The 14,717-nt window shown below is 42.3% G+C and overlaps 1 protein-coding gene across 1 annotated transcript in view; it reads left to right on the forward strand.

The window, feature by feature from the left end:
- The first annotated feature begins 360 nt into the window (after positions 1–360).
- The window catches only part of EFCAB10 (EF-hand calcium binding domain 10), a 75,589-nt gene continuing 61,232 nt past the window's right edge, over positions 361–14,717 (forward strand). Inside the window, exon 1 of the mRNA XM_069230107.1 lies at positions 361–553. Coding sequence (XP_069086208.1) covers positions 379–553 — 175 coding nt within the window. The 5' untranslated portion in view covers positions 361–378. The remainder of the gene's footprint in view (positions 554–14,717) is intronic.

Raw genomic sequence — 14,717 nt, forward strand, 5'->3', positions numbered from 1 at the left:
TCTAGTTGCTTTTCCTTGTTTTTTTACCTGCACAGACATGAATATACAGTCTAAGTAAGAAAGCCCCTGAGACAACAGTCTCTTGAAATAAACAAAATGTATCAGTCGTTTTAAAATGACCGTAGCCCGCGTTGGAGTGAACTTAAACAAAACATGTGCAATACATTGGAAAAAAACGTGTTGTTGCTTTACAGACAGATCATATCTTGGATTGAACCGTCACTTCAAAGCACACCACAAACCTGAACACAGTGGGCCAAATATTTATATCAATGTCACGTATAGTGTGAAGCTCATCACCGACAGAGACAGTGCGCGTGTGCACAGCATAAACAGAGGCTTATTCTGCGCCTGCGTGAACAGTTGAGCGGCGATATAATGTCATCAGAGTCATGCCGGTTTCTTAGCAACTGGCGAAGCCACGCCGAAAAGATAGCCTTCGCCCTCACCATGGCTTCACCGAAAGAGCAGGAGGCGGAAGAGTATCTGCGACAGAATAAAGTGCTGGAACTAATGGACAACCTGACCAGTCTGCTACTCTACCACCGACCTGGTAATTCGCATCCTGGATATAAAGCCTCAGAGCACACATGTCAGATTCCTCCATCCCGCACTATTTAAGGATCTCGATGATTACTTTTTGAAGTTCCAAAATGGGATTGACTTGCCCCCTTTGTCGGTGCTGATTGTATGGTATTGCAGCATTTATGTAGCGCTTCCTACTCCTATATGGGGTGCTGGAATGCTTGACAGCATGGGTAACACACTACAGGGTGTATAGTTGGAAAGATGTTGTCTTTGTTTTGGTCCTTTTTTGGGAAGTATTTCTATGCCCTGTGTGGTGACCACTGAGGTGCAGTTTTCATGTGATGGGATGCAGCTCATAGCAGTGTAGTGGATGATAAAGTGTGAGAGACAGACGCAACGTTTTATGATTTTCAGTAGCTTTGGAGATCTCTGCAGGTCTCTTTTAGCTGGGTACTGTATGGGGTTTTCCAATCTGACATTTTGTGTATAGTTTTGGTCCTGAACTGGCATGGTTGGAAGAAGAGCGAAATGGCAGATCTATTGGGATGGCCATTGGTATTATCACCCCCTATCTGAGTGTCATTGTGGGATGTAAAGAATTGGTCGGAGTCTATAGATATTTGAAACCTGCAATGGTGGACTATATTAAAGTCCATCGAATTGCCCAGCAATGTCTGACAAATCCCTTCAGTTATTCCATTCCTGTTCATCTGGTGGTGCCTTTTTTGCCTCTACAGTGCTGGGCAACTCTCACTGTTTGCTGCTGACCACAGCATATTAAGATTAGGGCTCCCGGTTTTATAGTATTTATTTTTTTAACATATCCATCTGTTTTTATCCATATTTATTTTTTGACCATCTTATTGGTATTTACCCATATTTATTTTGTGTTTTGAGAATAAATGGAGTCATAAAATGGTACACGTCCACATTTAATTAACTCTTAGACATGCCCTCACATGTGGAAGCCTGTTGCATTTTAGCAATTAAAGCAGCCACATATAACGTAACAGTATACCCATAGGTGCATATTAGTTTAATACTATAAATATATGTTACCATATGCCTCTATTTAAGGAAATCTGATACTGTTTTGTAACTCCCAATCTGTCTACATTCTAAGCGTTTGACTGGAATTCATGAAAGGCAGCATGGAGAGTCTTTCAAAAAAAGCAACATTTTCAGTATTTTTTCACTTTTAAAATTAAATACAGATAGGAAGCACGTTGCTTTCTATCTGTATTTATCTGTAAAAATCTGTAAAATCGGAAAACTGGGAGCATTAATTATGATCTTGGTATTGTTGCGGTCCAGAACTGCTATAAAAACAAATACATACCTATATAATGCCACAGAAAACCATAGGGCAGCCCTTTGTGGTAAGAATTAATCCACATATGTTAAATGGTACTTTATTTGTAGAGCCCATTCGCCATATGACAACAGCCAACCAAGAGAACAGCAAACTGACTCTATAATTCAAATAAACATTTAAAAATATGTAGAAAGGTGGACGTGCAAGCAACCGTGTGCATTCAAGAGCAATTCACATAAACACATATCAAAAGCGGTTTGCTGGTTGGGTTATTTCCAATCTAGTTTCTGTTCTGTTTGTATTGCTTGAATTTAACTTGTATGTACAGCAGTCCTTTCCTTGGGTGGCTGCATGGACAATGCAGAGTCCCTTGAACATTGCTTTTCTAGCTATAGGTAGCCAGTGGATTGATTCCAAGGCTGGAGACGTGAGTTCTCTTGGATGAAGGTGGAGGAGAAGCCTTGCAACAGCATTTTGGATGAGGTTTATTTTGCATATGATGAATGTGGGTGTGTCAAGGTATAGGCTGCATTGTCAAGCTTTGGAGATTACAAGTGTGAGGATGGATTGCAGTTTATGTTGATATGCAAGATATGACAAAATGTTTTCATTGTGTAGAAGTCATTCTTTGTGACATTGTTAATATGTGATATCAAGAAAATGTCTGATCCATGGTTATTCCTAGGTTTCTCACTTTTTCAGTGTTGTTGGAGGGGCTTCAAATTCTTTAGGCCACATGGCTGTAGGCTGGTACTTTTGCGATTGTCCACAGGTCGTAATCTCTTTGCGGTATTGAGCTTTAGGTAGCTATTCATGACCCTTGTGTTTATGGCAAGAAGGCAGTCATCAACTTTTGAATTGTAGAGGTCTTCGGGGCTATCAATTTTTAAAATGATATATGTCAGCTGCATAGTTGTAACAGGTGAGGTTAAATGATTTAAACAGGTTTGAAAAGGGGGCTAGGTAGATGTTGATGACATTTCTCATCGAAAACTTCCCCACTCAACTCCATCTCCCCACATGGGTTTGCAGTACGCACATGGACAGCAAGTCCCATCTGTCATCCACTATGTAGGTCTGACTGAAGCAACTTTAGTTTTTTGGTAAAGTAATAAGATGTGTATACTTCCTTCCTTGACAATCAAGTAGGGTGGTCCTAACCCAGAGTCTTTTTGTTGCAAAGGAGAGTGGGTAAGTCTGAGACTACACGGGGAAGAACAGCTGTTAGTCTAGCTAGGGATTTCCCTATTTTATAGGCTATCTCGGACTTAACATGACTGCTGCGCTTTGTTAGTTAGTCAGTTGATTATATGAGACAATCTATGTGCCTATTTCTTTGTGCTGTCCCTTTTTCACAATGCATTTGGTAGTATTGTGGTCACCTAAAGGTCCTCGTGGCTGTTTATATGATGAGCCTGTTTCAGATGACTCATTATCATTATTTCTGGGGTCAGGATAGCACACAAAAAACACTCTGCTAAACAGTGCCACACAGAAGAGAGGGACTGCTCTTCCAGCAAGCATCAAACGACTGTTCCCAAGGCAACGTTTGGGCCATTAGATAATTTACAGCCTCTGGTGAATTCCCTTTCTGAGATCTTTAAAGCATTGGAGATGGTCCTAAGACAGGTGCACTTATATGACAGAGCATGCTCATGATTCTTCATCCATTTCTTCAGCCTTTTCTCCTTCTGTTTCATCATGGCCACCCCTAATTATGCCCACATTTTTCAATTATTTAGGCAAAAACCTTTAGGTGAGGTTTGAAGAACTTCCCAGTTATATTTGTACAGTTACTGGTTTCCTGAGACCTTCTAAGGGAATGTAACAATCCTGAAAAGGGTGGCCAACTAAGGTTTTTGTCAAGACATTATTGCTTGTTCAGTGGTCGTTTAGATCTTCTTCCAACAGTTAAGTTAGCTCCCATATTATCCAATCTCGCTGGCAGGCCAACTGTAATCTCCAAGGAGGTCTCTGTTTCAAATCCTGTAGACACAGGAATTGAAGATGCCATAAAAGAAGCAATGCTGGTCTTAACCTGACTATGATAGCAGGGATGTACGATCTGTGCTGCCAAGTCATTGGTTTAAGATTTCCAGGCTGTTGCTACTGATACTTAGGCAGGAAAGCATTGTTCCAGTTTATCGCCATTTGTAGAGAGGCAAGCAACATTTCTTTTGGATGTAACTTGTGGTATTCTGAAGACTTCTGCTTTTGCCTCTACTTCAATATTTCAGAAGATGATCAAAAAGCATAGGGACTACAAAAGGCTGCGTTATTACATCTGCCACTTGAGGTTTCCCAGCTCTTTGGAAACCTATTAGATCTCCTATGGCAAGAATGTAAGAATCAGAAACATTCCCCAGCCTTCAAAGCTCAATCTACACATATCCAGCCTTTTTGACATTCATTTTGAAAGTACCATCCTAACTGTCTTCAAGCCCTAGCGGAAAAAGGAAAATACCAGTCATCACTACCTGTTCGATTGGTTAATCCGTTCTCCAAATGTAGAAGCGGTATCACAGGACACAATTGGAGTCTGCCAACTTGTGTATGACATAACTTTCTTAATAACCGCAGGCAGTCCTGCTCCATAACCTGGAATTTTGCAGGTCATATTCCAGACATCAACCTGATTTGTTTTCCTCCTCGAATAGAGAGTGATCAAATTTATACTTCGACTGTCTAGTCTTCTGCCCCAGCGAAGTGCTCCAGTCAAGGATTAGCTTAGAGTACAAGGAGGCACAGTGAGTTCTGGATTTAAAACTTTCATTAGCTGTAATCTCACCACATTTCTATGTCTTTTCTCTCTTTATGCCTCTTGTATATTTGTGGTTCCCGAAGGCTGTCTGACATTAACACGTTCTCAGATTTTTTACAACTTTCTCCTTTTGAGCCTGTTGATAAAGTTTCCTTAAAGTTTCTGACGTACAAGGTTGTCTTCCAAATGGCCATTACCACAGCAGACAGGTTAGGGTAGTTGTGATCCATGCCCATTGGACCTCTTTATCTGCATCTTCTTTCTAACAGTATTGTTTTTCGTTTGGGTCCATGTTTTCATTCCAAAGTGGCTTCATCTTTTCCTCTTTCCACACACACCAAGGGATTGTTCTTCCTCTATGTTTTTTTTTCATCACTTCTTCCTTGGCCGAGGAAAAATCATGGTATCTTCTGGATGTTACAGAAAAGTGAAGATATACCCCTTGTTCAGCTACATGTAAAGTGAAGGCCCTCCTCATCTTCTCTGATTAGTTGGATTAAAGGTGCTGTTTCTTTGGTTTATGAATCTAAAGGAACTTATTTGTAAGAATCAGTTTGGGGGTGCTCTACATCAGGAATGGCAGCACCTTGGGCTGAGGCTGGAGATGCAACTGTTGGGAACATTTGTTGTGCAGCTGCCTGGGCAGTCCCTTCAACTTTTGTAAAGCAGTACTGGTTGGCTGTAATGAATCAGAAATATTTGAACTTTGGGACAAGTTCTTACAGCTGCTCTGTAAAAATGTTTTATTCTGTAATGCTCTGTTTTCTTTCATGATTACATTTAGATGTGCTAGCATTACATTTGAGTTTAAGTTTTTAATTACAGGTCAGAATATTATTTCCTTGGGTACGTCCTCATTCAAGTAAGGGCTGGGACTAAGTAGTATAGAGGAGGTAATATACCAATTACTTACCAGTAATCTTCATAACTCTGATTATCCTTCCTCATCCCAGGTCTTACATCCCACTTGCCCTCCTATTATTGTGATCTTGATTCTCTTGTGCAGAAGGATGGGAGGAAGTTATGAAATTTCCTTCCCCTTAAGCCTCCAAGCAAGAGCGCAATGTCTAGGTGGAGAATGGAGAGGCTGTGGGAAGAATTAAAAGGGTGAGGAGTTTATTTGTTTTAAAGGGCGAATTCACATAGTACCTAGGGGAGGCGTGCAGACCCAATTTAAGAAAGTACTGAGGCAAGGAAGGATAAACCCAGTTATGAAGGTTACTAGTAATAGGCTCATTTACAAAATGTCTTACTCATGCTAGAAAATAAGGCGCCCTATTAGGGATTCAGTTTAAAATATGAGCTTTGATCCCTTTTGTGTTTATTTCTGTCTTGGAATAAGCATAAACCCATCCAGCATACATTAATCATTACTCTGATGCTTCAGGTTGTTACCTGCTCCAAATACTCTCCACCTTCTTTCATAAATAGGCTAATTCTTTGTAAACCCATGCCATATTGAAAAAAAGAAGCTCCCCCCTAAGATCCCACCTTGGGTAAGTGAGCTTTTGTATATCGTATAATTTAAGGTGTAATCCCTGTGTGAAATAATGTAAATTGTAACAGTTTAAAATGCTAAATCAATTTCAATGTCCCTTTCTTTTCTTAAGCCTTATGAATTCCAAGATTTGCTAAATATAAATCCATTTGATATGCTTTTATATTATCATCGATGGAGGTTTCTTCTATTGCTTTGGAAACTCGATCCACTCTGTCCTAATTTTCCTACAGTTTCTGCTGTCAGCAAAACCTTTTGTGTGTGTAAATTTAAATTATTACAAATAAGAGCAATCTGCAAGGATGTCTACTTCTCAGTCAAAGTCTTTGCTGTAATGCAGCTGTTAACAATCCATGTTTTCCTTCCCTTTGCGAGGCAAATACCTGGAAAGGAAGCAGTTTATTCCCCCACAAGGGCATGTCTCCAAACTAACCCACTCTCTTCCTGTTTGCAGGCCGCATTTCACAAATTTTACTGAGTATCCTATCAACTCTTGTCAATTCCTACACCACATCCCTTCCTAAGACTAACAAGTTCAACAGAAAAATAGGAGTGACTAAGTTACGCAACAACCTTAGGGGTAGGTCTTAGTCTCCCTTCTTTACTGTTGCACCACATGCTGCACCTCTGCAGCATACTAGTATTTTCTTAAATCAGGGATCCACTCGCAGCATTAAAGGATAAAGTGTAACACAGAGTGAGTGTCTGTTCCTAATCAATTAACTTAACAGTGAAGTTAGAGTTTGCAATTAGCTCCAGTATATTCTGTTAGAGATTTTTCAAATTTCACATTTTATTGATTATATCAGTTACTTAAAATTATTATAATCATCACGAAAATGAATGCTAAAAAATATTAAACAAATTTATAAAAAAAAGATGAAAAGCTAAAAGCAGAGGCTGCCCTTTTGAAACCAGGAGTTAAAATACCAGTTAATTAATTAATTACCTGCATTGATAAAAAGATCCTTAACAAGAGAGCTACCTTAATACGTTTAGGCTGAAATAATAGCCTTAGAATTTCAGTTACTTGCTACCTATTCATCTTCTCATCTATTAATACTCTATATTGGACCTTTCAATTCACCATAAACTCTTATAACATATGCGGATTCAAGCACTGCAGTTTAGTTAACATTGTAATTTTAGCTACTGCCTTCCTCCTATTAGGGAGGGAGACTACACTAAAACGGAAGTCATCAGTTCATCTGCAACTGCTCAGTGTTAAACTCATTTGTCTGCACGCACATGTGCATGAAGTTCTGGCCTGGCTATGTTCCATTCCTTCACCAAATGGCTGCATACCCAGATAACTGGAACATCACAGATTTAGCAAAGTGCCCTGGAATTGTGCCAGAATAGCCAATCGACTCCTCTGAAATGTGTGCTCAGATAATGTCAAAAGGAGCTTTTCAATGTTGAGACTATTCAAATGTCTGTCCTTTTTTTGATCCCTGAATGGGCTACTGATAAAAACGGCGGCCCCACTTGGCATACCGGTGTAGCAAAAAGCGCATGTTGGGTGATGGACCCTCAATCTTCATGGCAGTCCCCATCTTGCTTATGGAATCATGAACAGCACTCGGGCTGATGGTCCTATTGGTGCAACGGTCCTCAATCTTCACTCCAGCCCCCACCAGCCAAACAAGTGTTGCGAACAGCAGCAGTTTGCTGGACAGCCTGATTGGAACTACAGTCCTCAACATAGATCCAAATCTCACACTCTTGTGTAGGAGCCCCCTCACAAGATTCCCACTCGACTTGCTCCCTCCAGGGACTCTCCTTCTTCTTACAGGGTTCTCCTATCTTGGCAGGCAGGCAGATGCTGGTGCTCCAGATTCCAGGGCAAGTGGTCTTGATTCTCCTGGGTGATATTTGCTCACCCAGCAAGGGGATCAGCAGATCTTAGTCCCCAGACCTGGTCACAGTGGGCATAAGTCATGCTCAGCTTCACCACGCAGATGTGCAGCTTCAGTATGACAATATTGGGAGGTTTAAGCTCCCATTTATATAATCCATTTCAAGACACAGATGCGATTTAGTGTTTCAGTCTTCACAGTTTGTGTTGTGAGGGTTGCCCCCTTCGAAGTGACAACTCCCCTGTCCTGCTTTTTGTTCATGAAGACGTCTGTCACACCAGACGTGACTCCAAACCTAATAGCCCCACAGCACAGGCAATGGGAGTGACTAGAGGATCACCCCTGGATGTCAGCCTCACTGATATATGCCCATCAAAGTTTAGGTAGCAAGGCCCCCAGCCCTATTCATTATGATTTCCCTATCAGCCCCATTTCCTTCCTGAGATGTGCCCAGGCCACACTGCCCTTTTCACAATAAAATAACCCTTTTGAAGTTTCTGAAGTGCACAAGAGAGCCTGCTCTCTTCATGTGTGTGTCTGTCTCAGATGGTTCCTCCACCGCCACATGCCTTTCTCCAGGAACTGGGCTTTGAATGTGGAACAGCCAGGCCTCTGTATACAGTACCACACTCAGGCACATATGCATTACAGGACACGACCACACATGCACTGCACCTCGCTACTTTCTAACATGATGTAGGCCAAGAACGAGTTAGGTATAGAGCAGCAGAACTTTACATGAGTCGGCCAGTAAGCCTCATTCCAGTGACACAAGTAAAAAGGCCTGTTCACTCTACTGAACACTACTCCATAAACAGGATGCTGCCTCCTCACTTGTGCTACATAACTCTGGGTAAGGGCAGTAGCCCTTCAGCACTTTCATAGTAACGCTTTGTGCTCCCCTCAGGGTCTAACAAGACGGCAGTCTGTGAGCCAGGCCTAAATCACGGTGCACATGCATGGTCCATGTTCATTCATGATGCAAAGTCTGTACCAAGGATTCAGATATCACTGCAGCAGGAGCACTTAAGACAAGGGTGCACATCAATCACCGTGCATAGGTCTTTTCTGTCCAAACAAGAGCTTTGTGTTTAAGCCATATGCACAGATTCTGACGTTATCGGGTCAAAGTTTTGTGTCATTTGTCACATTCTGTGATCGTGTTGATGGTGGCTCAAGTATCGACCAGGAAATACTCTTCACTTCACAAATATCAGTGTCCAATACTTGTTCTGTAATGTAGTTCTGCATCAGAATATTGCCTCTGATGAAATGCACCTTAACATCTTTTATTTGAAGGACTGAGAGTACTTGTCTTTCAGCTGTCTCCCTTACACAATGATCAGCTTTACATCATATAATAACCCCTGATCTTATGAGTCTCTGTGACCTGGTAGGCAATGTTTGGGAACTGTACCTTTTTGCAGTTTAGACGAGCAGACTCTTTTGAAATTGCATTTTGATCCACATTCATGAAATTTTCCCACAAGCTCAGAGCAGTCGCCCATATGTGAGAGCTGGTAGTCACACCAAATGTTCTTTGCTTTCTGAGACAATGTGCATGAGTTGGTGTTGTGTGTGGGCGCCCTCAGCATGCCTGTGGTCATTCACCGCTTCCTCTCAAACATCAGTCGTGTAGACTGCTCTAGCCACCGCTAGTACATCTTAAGGCTGCTCGTGCTGAAGGAAAAAGATTCACAGCTCCACCAGCTGGTGCACAGCTGAGGGTTGCAGCTAAGAATGTGTCCCCTTAGCTCATTAAGTATGGCCCAGGGGTCGCATGCAACCCTCCTGACATTTACATGGAGCCCCCGTTCAACAGAAGCACTTGGCTGCTGTTTACTCATCTCAGCACTAACAATAAAAAGATGTTAAATAAAAATGCAAGCATTTATTTAAAGGATAATTGGGGTTAAAGAAAAGATGTAACTAGGGATTCTCGCACCGCTTTACTTTAGAAAAACCATCATTTTTAAACACATCTTGGAACAAAAGTGTAAAAATATGACAGTCTCTTCAAAGTTCAAAAAGTGTATTTAATAAACATGCAGAACCTTTTCATCTTAGAAAACTGATTATATCAGTGCATTTAGAACTATTAATTTAAAAGGGATAGGTTTCAATCATTAATTTAGAAACATTATTTCTCCACCTACCCTGGCATCAATGCCATTAGAAACTAAAAGGGTAAGTCAGTTGTTATGTGCACTCTTTGGGTGGCCTCTGTTCCTGTTATACATGAACATCATAGTTTATTAAACCAAACACAGGAGAAGGTTTTCTGCATCCTGAAGCTATGTATTTTGGGGAGATGTTTTATGTGATAGTGAAGAAAAAAAGAGGGAAAGTAATAAAACATTTGCCTAGGCTCACACAGTTTGGTAAAGTGGGGAAGCAGGGAATAATCCCAGATTTTCTGTTTTCGCATTGTTCAGTTCAACCACTAGTTGTATTTTTTTCACTTCCCTACATCCACCTTACTGCCAATCCAGCACCACCACCCCCACCCCCCTAACCCGATCTCCACCCTGCTGACATAAATGCGCCCCTTTGGGCACATCACACGACAAACTTTTTGGCCCCTGGGAAAATGTTTGCAAGTACCCATGCCTTAGCTGCTCATTTCTGCCTGCACTTCCACATGCTCTGTGTGGTGGTAATACGGTTGTTGACTCTCTGTATCCGCAGCACTTTTAGCACCGCATCATGCCCATTCTGCTGACTGGATTAGTAATCTATATATTACTGTCTCTCCATCAGTTGATAATCTTCTGAAGGAGTTAAACATTTGTCACCAGAACGTGTCATGTAGAAGTGGGTGCTGGGAATGGAGGAACAACATATTCTCCTTTATACTCCATTCTTCTGAAAACACTGCTGTGAAACACAAAACAAAGATTACTGACTTCATAAAACATAACACAGCTCATATATACTTTAGTACAGAAACCTCGGCCAATAATACTATTTTAGTTGAGTTTACACCTCAAAAATGCTCTAATCTACACAAGATGGAGAAGTGGGTCTGAACCTCTTCCATCTGGCAGGCATGAGTGTCCCCATCTCATGCCTAGGAGGACAATGCTTATGCATCACGTGATCATTCCCCCAGCTAAGGATTGTTTGGGTTATCTGCTACAGTATAGTTGGCCTGAATAAAAAAAATGTATACATTCTGGGCTGGATGTACAAAGCCATTTTGCATTTCTTACAGTCCAAATCGCTATTTCGAGCCATTGAGAAATGCAAAATGGGCTTTACAGATATACAAAGCCCTTTAGGGAATTGTAAATTGCGATTTCTACCTAGTAGAAATCGGAATTTGCAATCCTCTGAATAGGAAATCACAAATACAGATTACCTAGTTGCGATTCCTATTAAGATGTACAAAGCATTTCTTAAATGCGATTGGGGCACAATGGTAAACATGTGCAATTTTAAAAAAAGATTCCCAAAATGCTTTTTTAACATCCAATAGGACACACACATGCCCTTTGGGAATATGTGTGCTCTACATGTGCACCACTATTTTTGAGGTGCATTTTGGGGGGCCTTTTGCCCATAGCCTTCCTTGGTTTTGCATCTCTCAAATAGGAAATCTCTATTTGAGAAATGCAAAACTGGCCCATTGACACAAATGGCATGGGATTTCTTATTTGCGATTTCCTAACAGCGATTCCTACGTAGGAATTTGGTATGTTGGTACATAGCATTTTGCATTTCCTAAATATCGATTTCTATGAAGTTGCTATTTCGGAAAAGCAAAATTGCATTTACGTACATCTGGCCCTTAGTCCTTGATTTATTGGTAGCCTTAGCAGCAACTGCCCATTTGTGATTGTTTTAGGAGATTTTAGTGTCTGGCTAACATGTCAATCCAGGGTCTTACGGAATTGGGCTTGTCATGGGATACGTCCTATACCTAGATGGGATTGCTTCTTCAGAGTTTTCTAAGGGCCAGATGTATCAAGCTCCTGGTTTGCATTTCTTAAATAGCGAATTTTAAGAAATCACTATTTTAGAAATACAAAATGGGATGCATGAAAATTGCGAGTCGGTAATATCGATTTCTTAAAATTCGCAATCGCAATTTGTGAGTTGCAAATACCGAATCGCAAAAAATAGCGAATTGGTCATTTCAAATCGCAAATTGCGAAAATGGAAGCCCGGAACAGCCTGACGACATCAAAACCATGAAGTGAGTCAGTCCATGCTGTTTCCAGAAGCCCCACCCACAGGAGCAGACAGTGAGACCCAGCCAAGCACCTAGGAGGCAGCCTTGAGAGCCAGTCAGGACCAAACAGGATTATGGCTACTGATGGGGGAATGTGAAGGAGAAAGGAAACAGGAAGCGCAAGCTCAAATTCAGTGAGCAGGATTTGGAGGTGCTCACCGAGGAGGTTGTCAGGAACCACAACAAACTTTTTGGGAAAAACTCACTACAGGTATTGAAAGTAAGAAGAGGAAACTGTGGTCAGACATCCAGACCAAAATATGCACAGTGGGTGTTGCGCAGCATTCAGTCGAGGAGATAAGCAAGCGATGGTACGACTTGCATTCATGTGGCAAAGAGAGGGTAGCCAGCAGGATAAAGGAGCCTAGGAGCACCAGAGGAGGACCACCCACCCAAACACTGTCTACACCAATGGAAGACATGGAGTCCACACTGCTTCCTGAAGCTGCCAGTGATGACACTGACATTGACACCTCAAGCACACCCAGCACCAGCAAAGGTAAGGGCAGGAATGATGTGTTTTCCCATATGTGCATGTACAAATGGCCCGTAGAAAATAGCTATGGCACTATGCAGTGTGATAAGTAGTCCATGCCACATCGTACATACAAAACAACAATGCCCTATGGGAGTGGTAGTCCACACCCTTAAAGTGCAAATAGCACATACATAGCAAGATAGTGTAAAACCAAATAGAGAAACAACACAAAAGACTCTCAGTGATACTATGCCAGTGTACATTTAATACTATTACACAACTATTTGAGTAGTAATCAAAAACAACATGCTGCACGTTGTTGTTGCAGATGTTCCGGGCCCTGACGCAGCAGAAAGTGGAAATTGGGGGATAGCGAAACTCAGCTACAGTCCGACTCAAACACCAGTGAGTCTTTCATACATGCACCAACTAGACGCAGGGCAAGAGTGCTACCTCTCCCTGAGTATAACCTGGACTCTGATGAAATGCCGGATGAAGTACCCACACCACCCCCAGAGGCTAGAAGCACTGACAGACAGTAGTCCCTGCCCCAGCGTCAGTGCACACCCCTAAGGAGGCGTCGCGAAGCAGGCAGACAGTGCACAGAGGAAGGTGAGGGCCCATCACTGTTAGCCGGCCTTGAGGCTTCCATGCTGAAAGTGCAGCCCCTGCAATGTAAACACATGAGGTCAATGCACAGGCAGTTGGTGTCAATCGATTATAACATGGCCACAACGCACAGGCAGTTTGAGTCTCACAATGACAACGTGATCAATGCACAAGCAGGTGGATGCACTCAATGAAAACATGGGATCAATGCACAAGCAGTTCGAGTCTATCAATGAATACATGGGATTTATGCACAAGCAGATCGAGTCTCTTAATGAAAACATGTGCAAGCTGCATGAGCAAACAGCAGCAGAAACAGCAAAGGAGATGACAAACGCCATTAGAGAACTCTGCACTGTGATTCAGCAGGAGCATGTCATCCACCTTAGCCGCCATCACCAATTGATGGGCCATTTGGATGGGTTCTGCAGATCTGTGAATTGGCTCACGATCACAACTGCCTTGGTATCACGACGTGCTGTGGGCATACAAGTGGAGACAACACAATGCAGTTGGGACGTTGCACAAGGATTGGTGCAAATAACCAATGTTTTGGAGACAATGCAGACAGCACGGAGTGCTACAAACAGCGAACTTGGTGGCGGGGATAGTGAGGAGCTCTCTAGCCTCAGCAGTCTTACAGCCCCTGTGATGGATCCTAGGCGTTGCAGTACTAGGCACAGTACTGTTTTTGAACCCGCTACAAGAGGTGCCACCGAGGCCACTGAGCACTCAAGTGGAGTGCGTGGACGTAGGAAGTAATGTTGAGATGCACAGGGGACTTGCATAACATTTAGCAGAGCAGTTGTACTATGATGCTAATAGCGTGACACTGTTACTCGCACCTGTTTGTGTATAGTGCATACCTATGTCATATTCACACATACACCACCTTATGTCAAGGCAATAAAGATGCTACCTACAGCAATACATAAAATAGACGTGGTATTGTCATTACTTACATCAGAAATAGGTCCACGTGAACTAAGCACGACTTTGTCTGCCCTCTGCTGCACTGCGTATGTCTGCTGGCTGAACGGGTGGCAAGGGATCACCATCCTCATCTGAGTCCGGCTCGGTGGGTTCCACAGGTATGCCCCTCGTTGTTGCAATGTTGTGCAACATGGCACAAGTAGCCACAATTTTGCACGTTGTTTCAGGGCTGTATTGTAGTGCACCACCACTGTTGTGTAGGCATCTGAAGCAGCCCTTCAGCAGGCCAAAGGTCTTCTCAACAACGCTGCGGGTTGTCCTGTGAGCAGTATTATACCTCCTTTCGGCTGGCGTTGCAGGATTCAGATAGGGCGTCAGTATGAATGCCCGCACAGCATAGGCACTGTCTCCTAGAATGACAAGAGAATAAAATGAGTAATTGTTATCTGTGACATCACATATACATCATGGCGACATTGTCAACTATAACATTACCAAGTAG

The sequence above is a fragment of the Pleurodeles waltl genome, chromosome 4_1 (assembly GCF_031143425.1).
Source record: "Pleurodeles waltl isolate 20211129_DDA chromosome 4_1, aPleWal1.hap1.20221129, whole genome shotgun sequence".
In the NCBI taxonomy this organism is placed as follows: Eukaryota; Metazoa; Chordata; class Amphibia; order Caudata; family Salamandridae; genus Pleurodeles; species Pleurodeles waltl.